This window comes from Neodiprion fabricii, chromosome 5, assembly GCF_021155785.1.
Source record: "Neodiprion fabricii isolate iyNeoFabr1 chromosome 5, iyNeoFabr1.1, whole genome shotgun sequence".
NCBI classification, from domain to species: domain Eukaryota; kingdom Metazoa; phylum Arthropoda; class Insecta; order Hymenoptera; family Diprionidae; genus Neodiprion; species Neodiprion fabricii.
The window spans coordinates 1518736-1538189 of record NC_060243.1 but is presented as its reverse complement, the minus strand read 5'-3'; the positions used below and the strand labels follow the sequence as shown (position 1 = coordinate 1538189).

Below are 19454 nucleotides of genomic sequence, written 5' to 3'. Positions count from 1 at the left end.
TTTACGTCTTCTTGTTCAACAGCGTGTACAAAATATTGACAATCGGTTGCTGATCAAATAACAATTTGTAGTTTTAAATACATAATATGTTTTAAGCGAATTTTATTATGCTTACAGGACAATGCGCTAACAAAATAAACATTACACCACGATTCGCCCTGCGTTTGGAACAACAGCAAGAGCTGAATTCGAAATTGGAGATCGACTTTCGCGTTAAAATGTACAATTATTATTCACTCGTTGACGTCGCAAGTGTCAATCGATCATAAATCGATAAACAGTAATATTGATTTAGTCGTACCAGTATAGCAGTATCTACCTACTTTTGGCATATTTTTACCGAGTTTTCTTACTTAAAAAATAAGATGTTTATTTTTGCTTCGCCGAATTCGCATGATTTGATGAATGATATTTTTTTAATTATTTACGAACGTATGGCGAATAAATTCATGCGTAGAGCATACTAGAAAAAGAGAAAATACGAGACAGAAAAAAACAACTAATGAATCCAGGTATGCATAACACGTGTAAACACATGTTCGCATACTGTGAAACGAATTGTTATTTAACAATAACTCAATTGGTCAACTATTTATTCGTTGTAACAAGATTATCCTTATTACGTCAAAATTTTCTATATCAACAGAATAATTTTACGAAACAAGTATTACGCACCTTTCTCGTAATGTTTATCTTGCACTCGTATAGTTTTTACTTTTTCTTCATTTTTGTATTATTTCTCTCAACTCCTACAAAAGAGTGAAATTTACTTCTTATTTACTGCTCCCCGCGTTGCGGAGTCATTTGGTAAAAATCTCTGAGCCTAACACGGCTTTATTTATTAAGCTACATCATATTTCAATATTTGCATTACATTCATTTACTTAAAAGTATCGTTTACTGTACTGTGAATGATCGAGTTTCTTTCTTTATTAATTTTCCACTTCGTTTCCTCATCACCATTTTTTTTTTTTTTTCTTTTTACCTTTTTTTCTTCAATTTGCCATTAGTTTTTATATTAGTATCGTTATTATTTCATACGAGTTAAATTTGTTCTTTACACGGACATAATACTATGATCTTTTAATTTCCTCTCCTTTCTTCCCGTTTAATTTATAACGCATAATATTACTCTTCTACGAATTCTCACCGTTTCTCTAGGCGGTACAAAACAATACTCTGCTATTATCTAGTTCTTTTCAAGTAAATCGCGGACTAAGGAAGCAGCGCATTGCTCAGCGTCCGTACAGATGCTGTTTTCGACGATAAAGAGAAATTGCTTTATATCGTCTAGTATAGTTGAACCTGCTGTGTAAATGCTTCCCTGAAATGCTTGCACGATAAATGCAGCATCAGTAGCATCATCTTTTCCATGAAAAAAAAAGATACACTTCCCTACTCAACCAATTATTACAGCCACAAATGTTCAACAACTTTTGTACACAAAATACCAAGTTTCTGTGCTGGAAAATGCACATACTTTTTTTTAACGCAATATTAAGATTATATTTATAATTTCCATTACTATAATAATAATAATGATGATGATGATAACAAGAACGAAAATTATTATTTTCATTACTGTTGTTGTTATTATGATTATTATTATTATTATTCTTTCTTTTAATTATATAGCGCAGTTACTACGTAATTATTTATATAATTATATAACGGAGCTTATCTCCTAGACGATATATACAGAAAATTTATTACGCGTCTGTTTTTAATTTTTTTTCCTCCTCTTCTCTTCTTAATTTCACTTTGTTTTACACGAACTTCCTTTGTTTTAAATATTTTATTGCGTCTACGATGGATACAAATTTAAATATTGTATTGTACAACTATTCAATTATTATTAATATTACTATTACGTTTATTATTATTGTTGTTGTTTTTGTTATTATTATAATTATTATTGTTATAACTACTACTACTACCACTACTACTATTACTACCACTACTACTACTGCTACTAGTACTATTACTAGTACTACTACTACTACTACTACTACTACTACTACTACTACTACTATTATTCTGATGCGAGAAAGGGTTAGAAAATCGGACATAGTGGTTAAAAATTTTCACGACTTCGACATCGATAGCGACGAAAAAAAAAATTAGACGCATCGACTTATACTTAATAAAAATATACTTCTCAAAGTTCACCCTTCTTGATAAAAGTATGCTCATCGTTGAAGAAATAATAATGATAAAAAGAAAAAACAAACACACTTAATCAAGTTGAAAATATTAAAACGAAGACAGATTTGAGCTTTTGAAAATTATAACAATATTATACACCTTCTTTCGGTTGAAATTATGACGTTATTTACACGACACGGACAAAGGTTTGACAAAAAATTGACTATTGTTAAATGTTAGAGAGTACAATTGAGTTTCCAATCTTTTCGCTTAGTCAGAACCTGGACAATGATCAGATTAGATGACGTGTTATTAAATGATTTATTTGTTCATTTATTTATGTTTATCGAAAATTACGTCCAAGAATTTGTGCAAAAGATGTTAATACGAAAATGAAGCCGTAGGACACGTATTGTTGCCGGTAATTTTTTTCTCCCCTTCTTTTTCAACAATTCTAACAATATGTATTTTATTCAGCCAACAACTAACGAGTAACATTTTATTTCGTTTTCAGCGATTCAATAAATTCACGGACTTTTATCAATTTCGTTTTATTGATAATTTACCAAAATCAATTATCAAGTTAATATTTATGGTTTTATTTTTTATTTATATTTCTTGTTGAATTTTTAATCTGTTTTTTTTTCCTATTCTGATAAGTGATTGAAGTCAATACAATATCAACTACTATTATGTATACATATTAAAACGCTCTATAACGTGCAAACTATAATATTGCACAGAACGTCTGTATTTGTATGTATTTACGTATATACGTACATACGTACATACATACATACATACATACATACATACATACATACATACATATATATATATAGTACTTATATTTGTAATAATAATAAATCGTAAGCGTTCGCAATCCAAGATAGCTCTGCCAAATAACATCATCTGGCAATAACAATTAATCATCGTCACCGTATAATTAATTTATCGAAAGACAAACTTATAACCGCACAAGAAACTAGTTCAAATCGCAAAGAAGAACGTGTTGATTTTAAAGAAAAAGAAAAGAAACGAACTTTTCACGCGTGCCAGATATTAGCGCAGAGCCAGCTTGCTAGCAAATGGTGTTTACGTGCATAAGGAATCAGTTCGCACTCGAGACGGATTACAATCCAGCGGTAAAGTTGGCGAAGTATATCGGTAACAAACGAGGAAAACCGAGCTATAAATTCGTTTGACAAATCTGCAACAGCATCGATACTCCTCGTACTTTTCCCGATGGTAAGAAATGTTGTTTGAACGCCGGTAAAGTTTCGCGAATATCGAGACAAACAATATGTAGAATTTTCGAAACTCGCGTGCGAACTAGAGCCTTAAGATCAGCGAGTGACCCGTCGCTAAATATCGGACAGATCACCCTATCACAATAATCGCCGACGCCGGTGATAGAAATAACCTTGCGTACGGTGAAAATGGCGATTTGATAACCGCCAGTAAAGGCGTCGTCGCGCACTCTGTATAATTCATAGATGTGACATTATTGCACGGATTTAACCGAAGCTCAGAGCGAATCCGACGCACTTGAACCGCACCTGAACCCGCATCACACTCTAGCACCTTAACACATTGCAATTGTCATGGCCTATGGAACCTGGAAACAGATAAAAAGAAAATCCCATAAATATCGGAGACAACGGGGAAACCTTTTTCGCCATATAAATCGAGAACCGCGTCGAAGGTGGTCGGCTCACCTAGTCAGGTGTCTACTGTCCTCGTGTACCGCCATTTCGGAGCTTTTGAATTCGTTCAGCTCCTTACGAATGGCTGCTTTATCCTTTGGCGTTAATCTCGTCCAAGGCTTGTCGGCCCTTCTGTCGTAGTCGTGCGCCTGCGTCACCTCGATGTAATCGTTAAACCTGATGATCTGCAAAAAAGCGTTGACGCAAGAGGAGATTAGATGCGAGTGCACGGATGTATGTGAAAATCAAGGTTTTAATTTCAGTCGTTGTTATTGCGCGCACCTTTTTTTCTTTCAATTCTTCTACGGTCGGCCTGAAGCTGAGTTTCCGTAAAAGGTAACGCTTCTTTTCTTCCTTCTGCTTTTTCTCCTCGGCTGGACTTTGTTCTATAATAAAAATTCCATCATTCCCCGTTAAAGATTTCGTTCCCACACCAAATCGTAGAAAAAAGCAAAAACGTGTCCACTTTTCACAAGACATACCGGAAGACTGTCAAGTCTCCGAGTGTTGATTACGGATTGTTTACGTTTTTCAAGTGGTCTTCTATATCTTTCGCTCAATGTAATTAGAATACCGCAAGATATCGATACACCGTAACAAAGTCGAAAAGTGTAACAATTATCAGATGTCATTCAATCTTCGATTTCCAATTTCTCAACCATCGCGAAATTAAAAACAGAGATGATCGTTCGATGAGAACTTAAAATTTGTCATACAATATTGATCTAATATGAATTACAATGCTTACTTTTCAAAATATTTCGTTCCTCCAGCTCTTCTTGCGTTGGCCGCATGCTCAGCCGCCTGTAAAAGAAACGAACGTGATACGGTCAGCAAATCAGGTGAACAATTGTTGACTCAACCGACGTTGAACACAATGCGGCCATTTTTTCGGGGTTGAATCGCACGTATACGAGTGATATCGTACACTAACAATAATTCCCCGTCTAACGCATAAGGATGAAAGTAATTTTTAGGAGTTCCAGAACAGTGTCAAAGTTATGAAAAATTTATATTCACCGAACTTTGCTGTGGTGTGAAAAAATTTCTACTCGTTCAACGACCGATTCATGTATAACGGATGATAAATCAAGAAACTTTTTACTCGTATCTACCTTATCAGCCTGGCTCCGATTGCCTCCTTAGATTCTTGCCGCTCATTGTCCGATTGTATCTGAAGGATATTTCTATTGATGAGCTCCTGCCTGTCTGGCCTAAGTGCCAATTTCAGAGACAACGATTCCTTCCTTGCAATTTTTGCCGCAAGACGATCTGAAAAAACAAATAATACCACGATTTTATTCATGGATAACAAAAAGAAACTCGTTGATCAGGTTGCTTAAAAAGGATAAGGAAATACGATGTTCAATAATACAAACAAATTTTCATGCAAATTAAAAATGGTCAAACAAATCGTCAATCGATATACGACTAACGGATCCAACTACACTGATTCATCCGTACCAACTATTGGAACCGAGCAACTTCTGCTCCTCCGGAAAGAGACAATTTCTTCATTTCTATTCGGCGCCTGAGTGATCGAGATTGTAGACGCGGTCAAAATTGACAACATATCCCCCTCCCCTTTTAGTTTCGCTGTTTAGAAATTAAGCTTCATCGACTGCTATTGCTTAATAGACAATTGTACCCAGTGAAATCTGCCGATGTCATTTCACTTGTTGCAAAGCGCGATGATACGGAGAGAAGGAGAGAGCAAAACACAAAGGTAAAGAGAGAGAGAGAGAGAGAGAGAAAGAGAGACAAAGAGAGAGAGAGAGAGAGAGAGAGTGGAACGCATTCATCGAGTCTACGTACGGAAAAATCACTTTTTCATTTATCTATTCATCGATATACGTACCCGTGTATTTCTCTCTCTCTGTGTGAGTTTGTGTGTGTGTGCGTGTGTGATTTATTTTCTTCAACGTACGTTGAACAAACTCGCGACGAAACTAAATTGAAAATCGCTGACCGAGGCATGCCAAGAGTCAGGAAGACACTGCACAAGGATAAATAATAGACAGGCGATGAGCCACATCCGCAACACGTGCAAGCAGAGCTTTTATTGTACATTAGAATATGACACATACACGCACACGCCCACACACATATATGTATGTATATGTATATGCATATGTATATATACAAATTGGCGGTGGCGGATAAAATTAGTTATCGATGAAGGTTGATCCGTAGCATTATACGTATTGTGTAACGTGACGCGTTGCTGCGAATATTCTTTTACCCGCAGTTACAGAAACGGAAACTGAGAGAGGAAATGGGAGGGGGAGAAGACGTGTAATTATAGATTTCCGGTACGGCGATATTTTCGAACAAACAAACATAAGTAAACATAAATATAAACATATACAGGTGATGAACGAGCGTGTTGAGAGATAATCGTCGATGGTAAGAAACCCAAGGGAAAATGACTTTTATCGATGATCATTAAATTTCCATTACACTCACTCTCCTCGTCCTCCTCGTCTCGGTAGAGAACCTGTCCGTCCCCGGTGTCGCCTTCGGTATCTTCCCGGATCACGTACGGCCTCGCGTTCTCCTTGTTCTCCAAAGTGCAAGGCAGAGCCAGACCGAATCGAACGGGTCGACTGCTAAAGCGAATCAAAGACAAAGTTTCGTTCATTAGTCGGCGACGTTTTCGGGGGTCGCTGATTTTCATCGACGTTTCTATAACTCGAAACAACGTTCCTTCGAGTCTCGAGTGACAAAAATCGTCATCGATTCACACCAATTTTCCAAAAAAAAAGAAAAAAAAACAAGCATTTACTCATCAACTGGTCGAAATCGAAATCAGAAACGGAAAATTGTACAATTTCTCTACATTTTTCTTTTCTTTTTTTTTTCACTTCGTAATTGAATTCAACATCGTTTTTTGCTTTAATATTTTCGTACTTGTATACATATATATCCACTTCTCGTACGACGCGACAAATAGGATGGAAAGGGAAACAAACACGTACATTTTTTATATACCTATATATATATACTTGTATAAAATTCATTTAAGGAATCCACATTCTTTTCGGCGAGCACTGATACGTTGAAATTAAATTCATTCGTTTGCAACGTTCACCCAGATACACACGTATGAGTGCTCCCATCGATAATCCAAGGATCAAAAGATTTGTTTTTTTATTTCGTGGTCGAAATTACGTGTCAAGTATGACGAGACAGGGGGGGAAAAAAATAATGACGATGCAAAAATCGAGAGGCTTGTACGATAATTGTGGGTAGATGTGAAAAATTGTGACAGAGGATCGTTGTAGAAATAATAAAATGTAACAATGAATTTCCCTGCGATTTTCTCATGCTTAAATACGCGGGACAATCTGAAAATGTAACTATAGCTCATTCCATGCGTTTTCTATACAATAATGTACACGTGGTCAAGAAAAATAATGGGATATTATTTATCGAGTCTTTATGGATTAGAAAATTTTTCCTCACTTTCATCGTCATCAAGCTTCTTTTTTTTTCTTTTTTTTTTTTTTTTTTATCATCATTTAGAATACGATTGTTAGTTGAGTTTTATTTTCTTGCGTGACATGCGTATTATTAAAGTTATTCCAATTCCCAATTACCATATTCTTATCCTAGGCCTCAACGGTAGCCTTCTGTTAAGCATAAGAAAAACATTCTTCTTTTACTGATTATAGTGAAATTCTGACCGTAAGTATAATATACACACACATATATATATATATATATATATATATATATATATGTTTATTTATACGTGTGCGCCACGATTCGTGCATAAGGCGATAATCCTAAGATAACTATAGTTGGCGAGTGTAATATCAGGGCGATTCTCATTTCCAAACCCAACAACAATTGGCGTATGTATAAATGTACGGTTAATTGGATAAAAAATAATTAAGGTAATAAATGCAATGTCGAGTAATGATGTAAAGCCAAGAGTCTCTCTACGCGACTCGAGCGTTTTGCAATTTTTAAAAACAACGAAAATACCCAACAGAAGAAAACGTCTCTCTAAACGAAGCCGCGCGAGCAAAATTAACAGAACTGCAATAACAAAGAAGAGGTAAGACAAGCGTACCAGTTATTCATCTTTTTTGGTTTTATCCGTTCGATCCTTACTTTTAAAATTACAGGAAATAAAAAAATTAGAAAAAAACAAAACACACATCACAACCCTCTAGCAATCGGTTTAAGTAATCGAGGAGTCAATTTAAAAATTTTCTTCAACTTGTACACTCGCCTATATATTCTGGAAACGAGTCAGCTGACTTTCGTTCGGCAATTTCACCACCGGAAAATAAGTTTAGAATCCGTCTCTTTCTATCCGTCACCCTCAGCTTCATACTCGGCATGGAACTTACTTGAAAGAGACCTCCTGACGTAGAGTGAGGGGCCTGTTTTCCTGGGTCGGCGTATTCTGCGGAGTTCCGGGTCCGCTTCCCGGTCCCTTTTTCTTAAGGGCGCTCTTCAGCGGCATGGCGTGAAACTTTGGTTCCTTGGCCGGTATTTGCTCGACCTTCGACGTATCGATGGCCGGATCTGGCTGCGAGAACCTGAGTATGTACCTCGGATCGTACTCGTCGTCCTCCTCGACGTCGATTTCTTCCTGATCTGTAAAACGAAGAAAAGACGAAACGACGGTCGTCCGTCGAGTGAAACCTGTTGTTTGTTCACACGCTGCTAACGCCGCGCGACGGAAATCCATATAATAGTTTTAAAAAAAAGATCATCGATATGCGTTAAGGGTCGACCCTCTAGTTTCCTATCCGTAATTCGTTCTATCTCTACATCTTTCTCTCTCTCTCTTTCTCTCTCCGTCTCGCGAGATGAGAAATTTTCACAATTGATTGCGCAACGAGCTCGTTTTTGTTTCTTTCTTTTTTTGGTTTTTTTTTTTTTTACATACTTCGCCTGAGACAAAAAGCGCACGACTTCGAACTTGGATCCCTGATCTAAGGATCACCGATTTTTCCGTATCACTCAATGGTTGTTCACCGGAAAAGGCCCCCCCCCCACCGACCAAATTTACATCTTCAACGATGACGAAGTACAAACAGTTTTTTTTTTTTGTTTTCATCGTCTCGACGCAGACTGATCCGTTTTATCGATCAGAGTTCAACAAAATGCACACCCACACGCACGCAAATAAATCACGAAGGACGAACAACCTTCTCCCTACCTTCATAGTCGTAGTCTGACAGATCTAAGGGAACCGCGTTGTGCACGCCGCTTCCGGTGCTTTGCTGATGTTGATGTTGATGCTGATGCTGTTGTTGTTGCTGCTGTTGCTGCTGTTGTTGCTGCTGTTGTTGCTGCTGTTGTTGCTGCTGCTGCTGCTGTCTCGAAAGCAATGTCGGACTCGGGGAGCTGAACATAGGGGGTGGTGGTATGGGACCGATTTCGCTCAGGGGAATCGGGGGTTCCGGAAGTTCGGAGAGCATGAGAGTGTTCTGCGGCGGAAGTGGCAGATATTGCTGTTGATGTTGTTGATGTTGCTGTTGCTGCTGCTGTTGCTGTTGCTGTTGCTGTTGGGGCGGCGGCGTCGTACCTTGATGACCGACATCTGGCACTGAAACAGAACAAGTCATCCGTCAGATAATCGTCACAAACTGGTATTCGCTTGTATAGCTCGAGCATATGCGTGTAAACTTGAGGGGGGGGGGGGGGGGGGGGGTACAGCTCGGACGGTCCAAAATCATACCTATTTTTAGGAGTTTTTTTTTCATTTTTTTTTTTTTAAGAAAAATGAGCAATTTCAATTTCGGGGATTTATTATTTGTAGTTTCAAAAACGTTTCGGTATTTTATTGACATTGAGAGATTGTTGAAAAAATATTGACGATGAAAATTTTCGTATTGAAGTTGAAAAAATCTAGCCACAAGCTCGAATCAACGATCAGGTTTTACAAAGTTTTTTCGAAATTTTTCAACTCCATCGGATTAAAATTGACCGAGGATTCTGCGCCACCGGATTGAAAACTTTGTCGTTCGCTACTTGAATGCGCCATGCCGCCGTTTTGTTATTAATTTCAATGAAAAAATTTTCAAACATTCTCGAAATAACAAATAATATAGCCATCCGACTGAAACTGCTCCAAGTGTTTTAATTTTTATATATATAAAAAAAAAGAAAAAAAGAAAATGCGGTATAATTTTAAACCGTCCAAACTGCGCCCCTCCCTCCCTCAAAGACACATGAATATAATCAACACATATCGTACTTCAATCAGCTACCGCACACTCATAACGTCATACGTAGCTAGTGCAGTGCATGCAGACTAGAAGCTTATTGCATATATAAAGAGTGTTTAGAAACGAGCTCGACGACGAAGAAATAAAAAATGACCAATAACAATGTTCGTGGGAATTTTCTCTTTCGGTGATTGCCGGAAAAGGAAAAAGTAATCGCACGGTATTGTGTTAAATAAGCTGCAGCAGGTATGAAAATTGAGCTACTCTCCGATCTCGATCGAGCCAAAGAGAGCGCAAGAAATTAGTTGGCGAGTATTACCTACCGGCTGCTCTACTGGGACAAGGCGACGCATAAAGATCCGCGAAAATTCCCGGAGTGTCGTCAAAGGTGACGAACAAATCACACGGGAAGCGGGCTATTATTACAAATTCGGCAAGCGCTCAACGCCTCGGCTTGTACGGATGTACCATTGTATACATTGATAATGTATGATAAAAAAAAAAAAAATATCGATAATTTTTCTAATCAAAATTTAAGTGAAAAATATTGTCCGATACAAGGAAATAAAAAGATGCTCTCCAAATTTGAGCGCTTCATGTTAATATTTGGAGGTGCGTGTTTCGTTTAAATAACATGGCAAATTTTGTATTTTCTTTTTTTTTTTTATTCACAAGTCGTCAACGCGTTGGTACACCGATAAGACCAGAACGTCCTTTTGCAGGGAAATGAACGCTCTGCAAAAAAGGCCTCTTATCATTTTATGATAAATCCACTGTTCCAAAAGTTACTTGAGGTCAAAGGTCAACAGAGGACCGTAAATAACTTTTGAAAGAGTAGATTTATCATAAAATGACAAAAGAACTTTTTTGTAGAGCGTTCAATTCCCTGCAAAAATACGTTCTGGGTCTTATCGGTAAACTGATGCGTTGACGAGTTAAAAGATTCCAAATTTAAAAAATTGTTATTTAAATGAGAAATAGAAAATCGCTATGACGCACCCTGTTAATATCGACATTGAGATCTCAAAATTGGACAGCGTTCTTTTTTCATCATTTGCAACGATATTTCGGATTTGTATTTTGAATAAACACTAGGGATAAAAAAAAAAAAATCAACTCGATCTTTTTTTGATACAGACTAAATTACACGCGCATATATATTATAATCCAGCCTAACATCTACCTCGAGATATTATATATTCCGACCGAATGAATTTTGCACAAACTTTGTACAGTCACGTTTACTACCTACTCACGGCTTGGTTGGCCGTACGGTATTAATAATTTCGTGGAAGGAAGAATCCCGTATTCACGGTTCAAAATGTAAGCAAATTGCTGATTCGGGTCCGATTTCGTTGTGAAAACATCTCGTTATCCGCGAAATATCCGACGTCGGAGTTTCGGCCGGACGATGAGGTTGATTACAGAGTGAAAATTAGTCAAAGGCGGTCTTCCGGTGGCCGGTGCCGGTATTTGGGGGTAATTTCGGACCCAGCGGTGAGCGGCTTCGAGTTCTCTACTTTTGCATACTTGGCGAATAGTTCGTACCTCGACGTTTTTTAATTAAACATCTAACCTTTTCTTCTTTCACATTCCGCGTAAGCATTCGAGGTCGGAAAGGGTCGGAGCTTCGGAGGGATGAAAAGTGACCGAAACCGGGAAATTTGGTCGAGTTAAAACGTATAAGCTTGTTTACGAATACGTTATAAATGGTTTATTCCCTACGGGGAAGTAATTTGCCGAGAATATTACACCGCCGGAGGGATAAAAATCTTACGCGACGAAAACTAAAGCCGGTAAGAAAGTGAACGGATATGGTATACGAGGTACGTAGAACAAGCTACGAGAGAAAGAACGACGACACTTCGGTGACTGACTAACTATTTCATGTTAGAGGTACAGTAAAAAGCTAGGATTTTCACTCTCGAAGGAACGCGACGCGATAAAAACGCGATTAAATTTATCGCTCGGTCGTAGAATCTCAATCTTTTTATACGTACGGGATGAGTTTTATTTTATCGTGCGTGGCGAAAAACTGAGATACGTGTATGTACGTATCTACGAAAGTACGTTGAATGGAATAGAAGCTTACATAAAACGTGCGATTAAAAAATTACCGAACCTCGCGATAACGGTCGAGTAAAATATTTACCCTGCATTTTGGACTGAGATTTGAACGACAAAATATCATTATCTCCGTTCTATCGGGCAAGCGAATAATTCCAACATTGATAGTAAAAAAAAAAAATAAAATAAAAAATTGCTGCTAAAACCGCAGCATTTTTGAATCGAGATTATACTCTTTGAAAGACGATCGTGACGCCTGACTTTGTACCTAATTATCACAAATCGAAGAATGCAGTAAACATGTATTACAAGCTTGCAATATACACCGAAAGTATAAATAAAAAAGAGGAATAGAGAAGAAAGACAAAAACGAATAACATCCTTAACGATAACGTAGTTTTGCAAAAAAACAAAAGAATATTTCACAGCCCTGAAACGTGCATCGGCAAACGAAGAAAACGTGTGGTAAAGTGAAAAACGATAAAAAAAAAAAAGGCACAAGTTTCGTGTAAAAATTGGCAGGCGGTAACTGAGACAGAGGTAAGAGATAGAGATAGAGATAGAGAGAGAGAGAGAGACGATCTCTCCTCTCCTCTCCTCTCCTCTCCTCTCCTCTCCTCTTCGACTCACTGCCTGAGCCGGCGTGCCGGTTTTGTCTCGGAGGGGACTGTCGGGACATACAGTGCTCGCTGTGGTAGCAGAAAAGCCTCCTCGTGAGCTTTCCGGGTGCTCCAAGGGTGCTGGGTCGGTTCGGCTTCTGCTGATCGTTGGCGCTGCATGGTGCCGTCGAAACGGGAACGACGCTACCCGAATTCGGGTGTTCCCCGCTCGGCGATAGCGCGCCATTTCCACTCTGTTCAGTCTTTTCTTTCTTCGGCTCTGTAACAGAAACCGGAAGTCGCGCGGTTACCCAGCTGGCGACTAATTTTCGCTTTCGATATTCACGTCGGAGCAAAGGAAACAGACTCGGCCTCGAGCTCGGAGACGGGGTTGAAATTTCGAACGGGACGAAAAATTTGGAATCTTTTACAGCGGCGAAACTGACGGTAAAGAAATCGAACTTTGACGAAACGTCGACGTTTACAATGGGACGAAAGTCGACGAGTCAAAGTTCCGAAAGTTCGGAAATTGGGATATTTTAAACCTGTTACAAACGTCGTGATTCCCGGGGCAATCGATTTTCTCCCCTTCTTCCCTTCTCAACGCCCAAGAAATTAATTCTCACCGATCTTTCCCTGTCTCGCGTCTAAACCGTTTTTGTTTCTTCCTATTTTTCATTCTCTCGTTAAATTCTCGTCAAGTCCGGACAAATCTGCATCGCGGATAAACGGATAAATCCTGTCATTTCTGCCTACGTGTAGTAATTTGGGGTAGTACGAAAGAGTGAAAGAGAGAGAGAGAGAAAACGCATCAATTGTCTCAATAGAAAAAGTCTACGAACAAGACATAGCTGGCCTGATCAAATAAAAAAAACGAAATTCACTCATCTTTTTCGTTTATCGTAATTGCCTCAAGACCATGAAATCTTTTTAAAAATCTTACTGTTTGATCGCACGGTGATAAAAATCGGAACAAATGGTGAGAAAGAATAAGAAAATATTTGAACAAAGTCCAAGGGAACAATGCTGGTAAATAAATAAATAAATAAATAAATGAATAAGTCTATCTTGCTCCCGGTCCCTAAGAAGCTTCTCAAATGAAACGTGCAGCAGAAGCTGCTACATCACGTCGCGAGGAGGGCTTAAAGCCCTTAATAAATTGGACAGCAGTCGAGTTGGTGTCAGTTGGTAAAAGCGCAATATGTAAGAAGTACATATATATAATATATATATACGACGAGATAGTTACGTTCCGGTTACAGGGTACGTGTATTTATTATATACGGCTTTCTGCAAAGCGCTCAATATGTGGCGCCTGGAACCGACTTTGGCCGCGTAAAAGTCTTGAGAAAAAAAAAAAAAAAAAAAACACAATAGTCGTCTTTGATATTTTATTCTGTCGCTGAAGAAGATATATAAATGAATTATTACGGATACGCGAAGAAGAGATCACGGGATTTGAATTCTTGAAGGAAGACATATTGGAAAAAAAAAAAAAAAAAATGGAAGGAACACTGTAATCTTCTCTTGCTCGCTGTTTCCATTTCACAAATTGCAAGATTCCACGGCGCGTGCCTTGAATTCCGTTTTTTTTTTATTTTCACTTTTTTTTTTGGCTATCAGCCAACGTGAATTATCCACTTTGAATTGAAGGTTGCGGTTTCAAGGTAAGGGAAATTCCTCACTGCACGTTCGAGAGAAATAAAAATGACAATAACAATAATAGTAACAAAGATAATATATATATTGAAAGAAAGGTGATTAGGGTTAAAAATAGGATTTAAAACATGACGAAGTGTTGATTTTTTTTTAAACAAAGTGCGAACAAGTCTCGACACAGTCGAGGACATGTTTTTTTTTTTTTTTCCCCCGTCTCCACGAAAACGGAATAGAACGTGAGAAAGAAAAAAAAAAATTACACACAAAGTTCTAATTAGCTGCGCGTTATTCTTTTCATCTTCCGTAAAACAAATTACGCACTATTATATAAATCGAACCGGGAATCAATTAAATTCGACAAAAGCACACGGCTTTAGTAATTTTCTCGCAATACCGCAGCAACGACGGCTCAACTAAGCGTGGCACTTTTACGCTTGCAAAAAACAGTTCAATTCTTCAGGGTTACGGTTTCCTTTGCTCGTGAATAATTTTCTTTTTTTTTTTTTTCTCCAGCGATACACGGGCAGAGGTATTCGATTTACGACGAATGTATTTCCGAAATAAAGCGTACACAGTTTCACAACGAAAAACTTGCCTCTCCACTTCAGGTACACTATAAGACCCATTTCGATGCTGCGGGTTAATTAGTGAGTAGGTTCTGCACTAACCGATCGAACGGTTAAACAAAAGATAAGAATTAATAAATATGTGCACTTATACAAGTGTCGTTTGGGTAAAATAATAATAATAATTATTATAATAATGATAACAACAATCGTATGTTAATAATAAAAATTCGCTTCGGAGTTATTTCGTCGTTCGTTGTTTCGCGTCGAGTTGCCGATCGCTGACTGCGATCATCGCGCGCGAAATTCCCCAAGTTTGCGCTGAAAGTTAAAATAGAATCACGCTGTAAGCGTCCCGAGGAAACTGGCGCTGGCAATAATAACGCAACGATTCGTGGTGGGATTGATAATTGCGAGAAATCGCCGAACGCAGAAAAAGAAAGAAAAAAAAAAAGAAAATAAAATAAAATAAAAATGCAGCTCTTCAACTTCCAGTTTCACCTCGGAATTGAAAAGTTGAGTTTTTACTAGATCTCGACGTTTCGAGGTTTTTGGGTCGACTGATCACCAATCTAATGTCAGATTTGCAAATTTTTAATTTAGCGTATTCGATGAGCTGAAAAAAAAAAAAAAAATATACTAAAAACATTTGGAATTTGATGAAAATTGTTACTCGTCGGTTTGTTGGGCGGCTGATCGCGAATCTGAAGTCGGATTGCGAAATTCAAAATAGCGATCCAACGCGATGGATAAAAATCTAAAATATTCCGAGTTCGGTAGAAATCGGTAGGCGGAGGTTTTTCGAGTCACCGACAACGAATCCAAGGTCAGTCTTCAAAAATTTGAACTGTTGAATTCGTTACGGTGGTTAAAAATATGAAAAAATCGTTATATTTTCATGTAAAACGTTTATCCGAGGGCTTTAAAATCGTTAATCACGAATCTGAATTTGTAGTTCGAAATTCAAAATTTGATATAGTTCTTTTTTTTTTTTCCATTAACTCGGAACCCGAGGTGTGAGAACGGGAATTTCGAAGATTGGCTCACGGCCTGTCCGAAGTCGCTCGTTTCTTTTCCTTTCTTTTCCATTTTTCTTTTTCTTACTTGCCGATATATCGGAAAATTGGGGAAACCCCAATCGGGAGGATCGAAGAAAAAGAAGAGAATCCGGGAACGCCGATCTGATAGTTGAAATAATTTCGTTCGCAGGACGATGACGGCCAGAAATTCCTGCATCACCCGACGTATCGAAAAGCTGCACCTGCAATCCGGGGTGACGAACCGAGCTTACAAGGAGAATCTCAATTGGCAAGAGTAGTAGCTTTAGCTTTTTGAGTCACGCGTCTCTTTGGTCACCGAAAAACTGTGACTATACATATAGTCGAGGCACAGAGATCAGCGGGAGTAAAACAGCTGTAGGCGTAAAAGCTGTCGTCGTCTATGAATAGCAAGCGTGCCCTTGCAAGTGGGTACGGAGTTCTTCTTCTTCTTCTTCTTCTTCTTCTTCTTTTTCTCATCATAATTATTATTATTGTTATTGTTATTATTACTATTATTATAATAGTTATTCTTATCCCCGCGCGACTGTCAAATTCGGCGTGATTTTATTTCGCCGCGGCGGCCGTTGCGGTTTGCGTGGGTGTGAAAAATTTACTCGTGACGCAACAACACACCGCATACCCGTTACGCAGACGTAGGGTACTCACCGGTGAATAATAAATAGCGAAAAAGTAGGGGAAAATAGAAAACACAGCTCGGACGAAAACATTTCTTCGTAGCTTCTTTCCCTCGAGTCTGATTCCTTGCGGAAAATTTTTATCGCGTCTTTTTTTTTTTTTTTTCCTCCTCGACTCTCGTATAATTTTATCGCTTCGCTTCAAACTCAAAAACACCCTCACAGATTTTCTCCTCATATTCGTTTTCGCGCGGGATAACGATTTTTAAACAATCGTAAACGTAGAATCGATTCTTTTTTCACAAACGATGAAATATATACATTTTTTTTTCCTTTCTGATCAACGAATCGGGTAATCGGTCTTACTGAAAAATAGATTCTAATAATAATGATGACGATTCGATCAATCCGAATTAATTATTCCGTTATTTTATTTCTTACAAAAATTGAAAATCAATTTCATTTCTTCCTTAAAATGACGTCGGAGGGAAGAGAAAGGGATACGAAAAGAGGACGCGCGAAATCGTTTCGAAAATATTACAGCCAAGGGTTAGAATGTGATATAATAAATTAACTCGACATATTTTTTTCTCCCGCAGTTTCGTCTCCGCAAGGTTGGAATTTTTAATTCGAACGGTTGCTCTTTGTGCTTTCGGCTTTATACATCGTGCAACAATTTCAAGGGTAGGAGAAATTCCTGGCAAAGTGTTGTTCGCTGGCTAAGATGTATAGGAACAATTTCCTCCCACGTACGGTTGCAGATTGTTCTTACTATACTTTTTTCCCTGCCCGGTCTTATAAAGTCCGCCTCAGGGGGATGGCACTGAGTCATGATCTAATTCCGTAAAAATCGCTTGCAACGCCGTGTGTTTGTTTGTTTGTTTCTTTGTTTACTACCCTCCCTTCCTAGCCCCTTCCATCTCTTTCAACCCCATCGTACACTTCGTTCGTGAAATTTTTAGTTCCGGTTACCGCTCAGTCCTTAATTATTTTCGTTTTTTACCAAGATCGAAAAATATAGTTCCAGTTTCAACGATATCTTTTTTACTGAATTTCTCTAGTTACTGTAACGAACGAAATTGTTCTCAGTGCGAGAATGATAAGCCGGGGAATTATGCTGGCGGTTAAATTGACGTTACAATTTATACTTTTTTCAAATTTTTCAGTTTCCAGCGATGCAACATCGTTGACGATAATTCGTAGGTTATAAAAATAACGAATCACCCGCCAACTCGGCCCGAATAATATTCCACAAAGTTTGACTTGGCGTTGAAGCTCGAAATTTCGTCATTATATACTTTGTACATATTGTTGAGAGTGATGTCACTGCGATATAAATACGGTCCGAAAATTGAAAGCGACTTCCGGTGCCAAGGAATTACACGGAGTGTAATTATATTTTCACTTGAAAATTTCGCACCATCGCACCGCCAACGACCATTCAAAAAAATGTTTGTACTCCAAGTTGACAAATCACAAGTTGAGGATTGGCGATAATTTTTTTTTTTTTCTTCGATTTTTAAAAAAAATTTCGCAGCCTAATTTATAGGTTACATTTGTTTGGACGCCATGTTGAATATCCCATAATTAAAAATTGAAAACGATTGAATAAAAAGTATTTTCAAACCCAGATTTAATATTTTATTATATTGTACGTGATAAAAAATTTTATTTTACACGAATCTCTGTTTTCAAGGTCAACACACTTCTAAGATCTTCAAACATATACATGGATTAAGCAGCTGGACGATAAAATTGAATGTTAAAAATTGAAGCGTTCGCATCACTTCGCGCGGTTGTTGAAAATTCTTGATATTATTCCCTCATATACGTATTTATACGAAAACGAGCGATGCGGAGAGGGCATATGCAATAAGCGTGAGGAGAACAGTGCCGAGAGTTTAAAGTGTTGTGTAGGTAGTTTGAAGGATGCTGAGATCAGTTTGGCGAATTTCCGCAAGCATTTTCCGAGCAATAAAGCCGCTGCGGCAACAGGGGAATTAATAATTTTCCTCGGGGAATCGTCGGTCGTTGTATTGCGAATTTAATCGTTGAAGCTCGCGGTGAAAGAGGAAAAAGGAGGAAAAACATTCGAAGCGACAAACGGTGGGAGAAGCTGAAGAGATGATCGCTGATCGAGGTGTTTCGAAATGTCGGGGGTCAATTTTCACCGCGTCTCAATAATGAAAGACGGACGCGGCGAATGTAGTTGCCTTCTCATCTTTTATTCCAGAAGGGCCTTTTCGGCACGATGATCGTGCGAAAAAAGGAAATATTCCGCTGCGTAGGTGTACATATAGGGAATTCCGTGTCAAATTTACTCCTTTTTTCTCTAACCACTTTTGATTCGTTCCGCGATTTTTTATACGAATCTAAAAAAGGCACTCCTGAACTTTATCAAATTTTTTTCGCTAACCTTTGTTTTTTGAATATTATTCAAACCCATTTCGAAAACGGTCTTTTTTAAAAATCTGAAAAAATTCTGAAAAATCTAGTTTCTCATTCCGATCATACCGACACCTGGCCGATGATGGGCCGATTATTTCTTCTATTTGTTTTTTTTAGCACTTTAAACATTTTCAACAATCGAAACGCCATCTCGGAACGTTGCAAAAAAATCTTCAAAAAGTCTCAAGAACCGAGTCTTTCGTTTGAAAAAAAATTTGAAAAAATTCAGGAGTGCCTTTTTTGTATGGTAGAAGCGTATAAAAAATCGCGGAACGAATCAAAAAAATGGGGAGGGAAAAAGGGGTAAATTTGACGTGGAATGCCCCATACTCACACACACACACACATATAGCAGAGTATATAAAGATTTATCTTAAATTCGCAAAGGGCTTGCGAGT

General features: G+C 38.1%; 1 protein-coding gene across 9 annotated transcripts in view; it reads right to left on the bottom strand.

Moving 5' to 3' along the window:
* Positions 1-920: 920 nt before the first annotated feature.
* The window catches only part of LOC124183938 (phosphatase and actin regulator 1-like), a 161542-nt gene continuing 143008 nt past the window's right edge, over positions 921-19454 (bottom strand). For 3 of the 9 annotated variants that reach the window (XM_046573148.1, XM_046573153.1, XM_046573154.1), the window contains 10 exons: positions 12740-12988; positions 9031-9420; positions 8213-8462; positions 7451-7483; positions 6312-6460; positions 4967-5123; positions 4600-4655; positions 4134-4237; positions 3864-4036; positions 921-3763 (listed from right to left, as the gene is read on the bottom strand). In XM_046573148.1, the coding sequence (XP_046429104.1) occupies positions 3748-3763; positions 3864-4036; positions 4134-4237; positions 4600-4655; positions 4967-5123; positions 6312-6460; positions 7451-7483; positions 8213-8462; positions 9031-9420; positions 12740-12988 (1577 nt within the window). In that variant the 3' untranslated portion in view covers positions 921-3747. The remainder of the gene's footprint in view (positions 3764-3863; positions 4037-4133; positions 4238-4599; positions 4656-4966; positions 5124-6311; positions 6461-7450; positions 7484-8212; positions 8463-9030; positions 9421-12739; positions 12989-19454) is intronic. The other 6 variants (XM_046573152.1, XM_046573149.1, XM_046573150.1 and 3 more) reach the window with 6 other exon arrangements.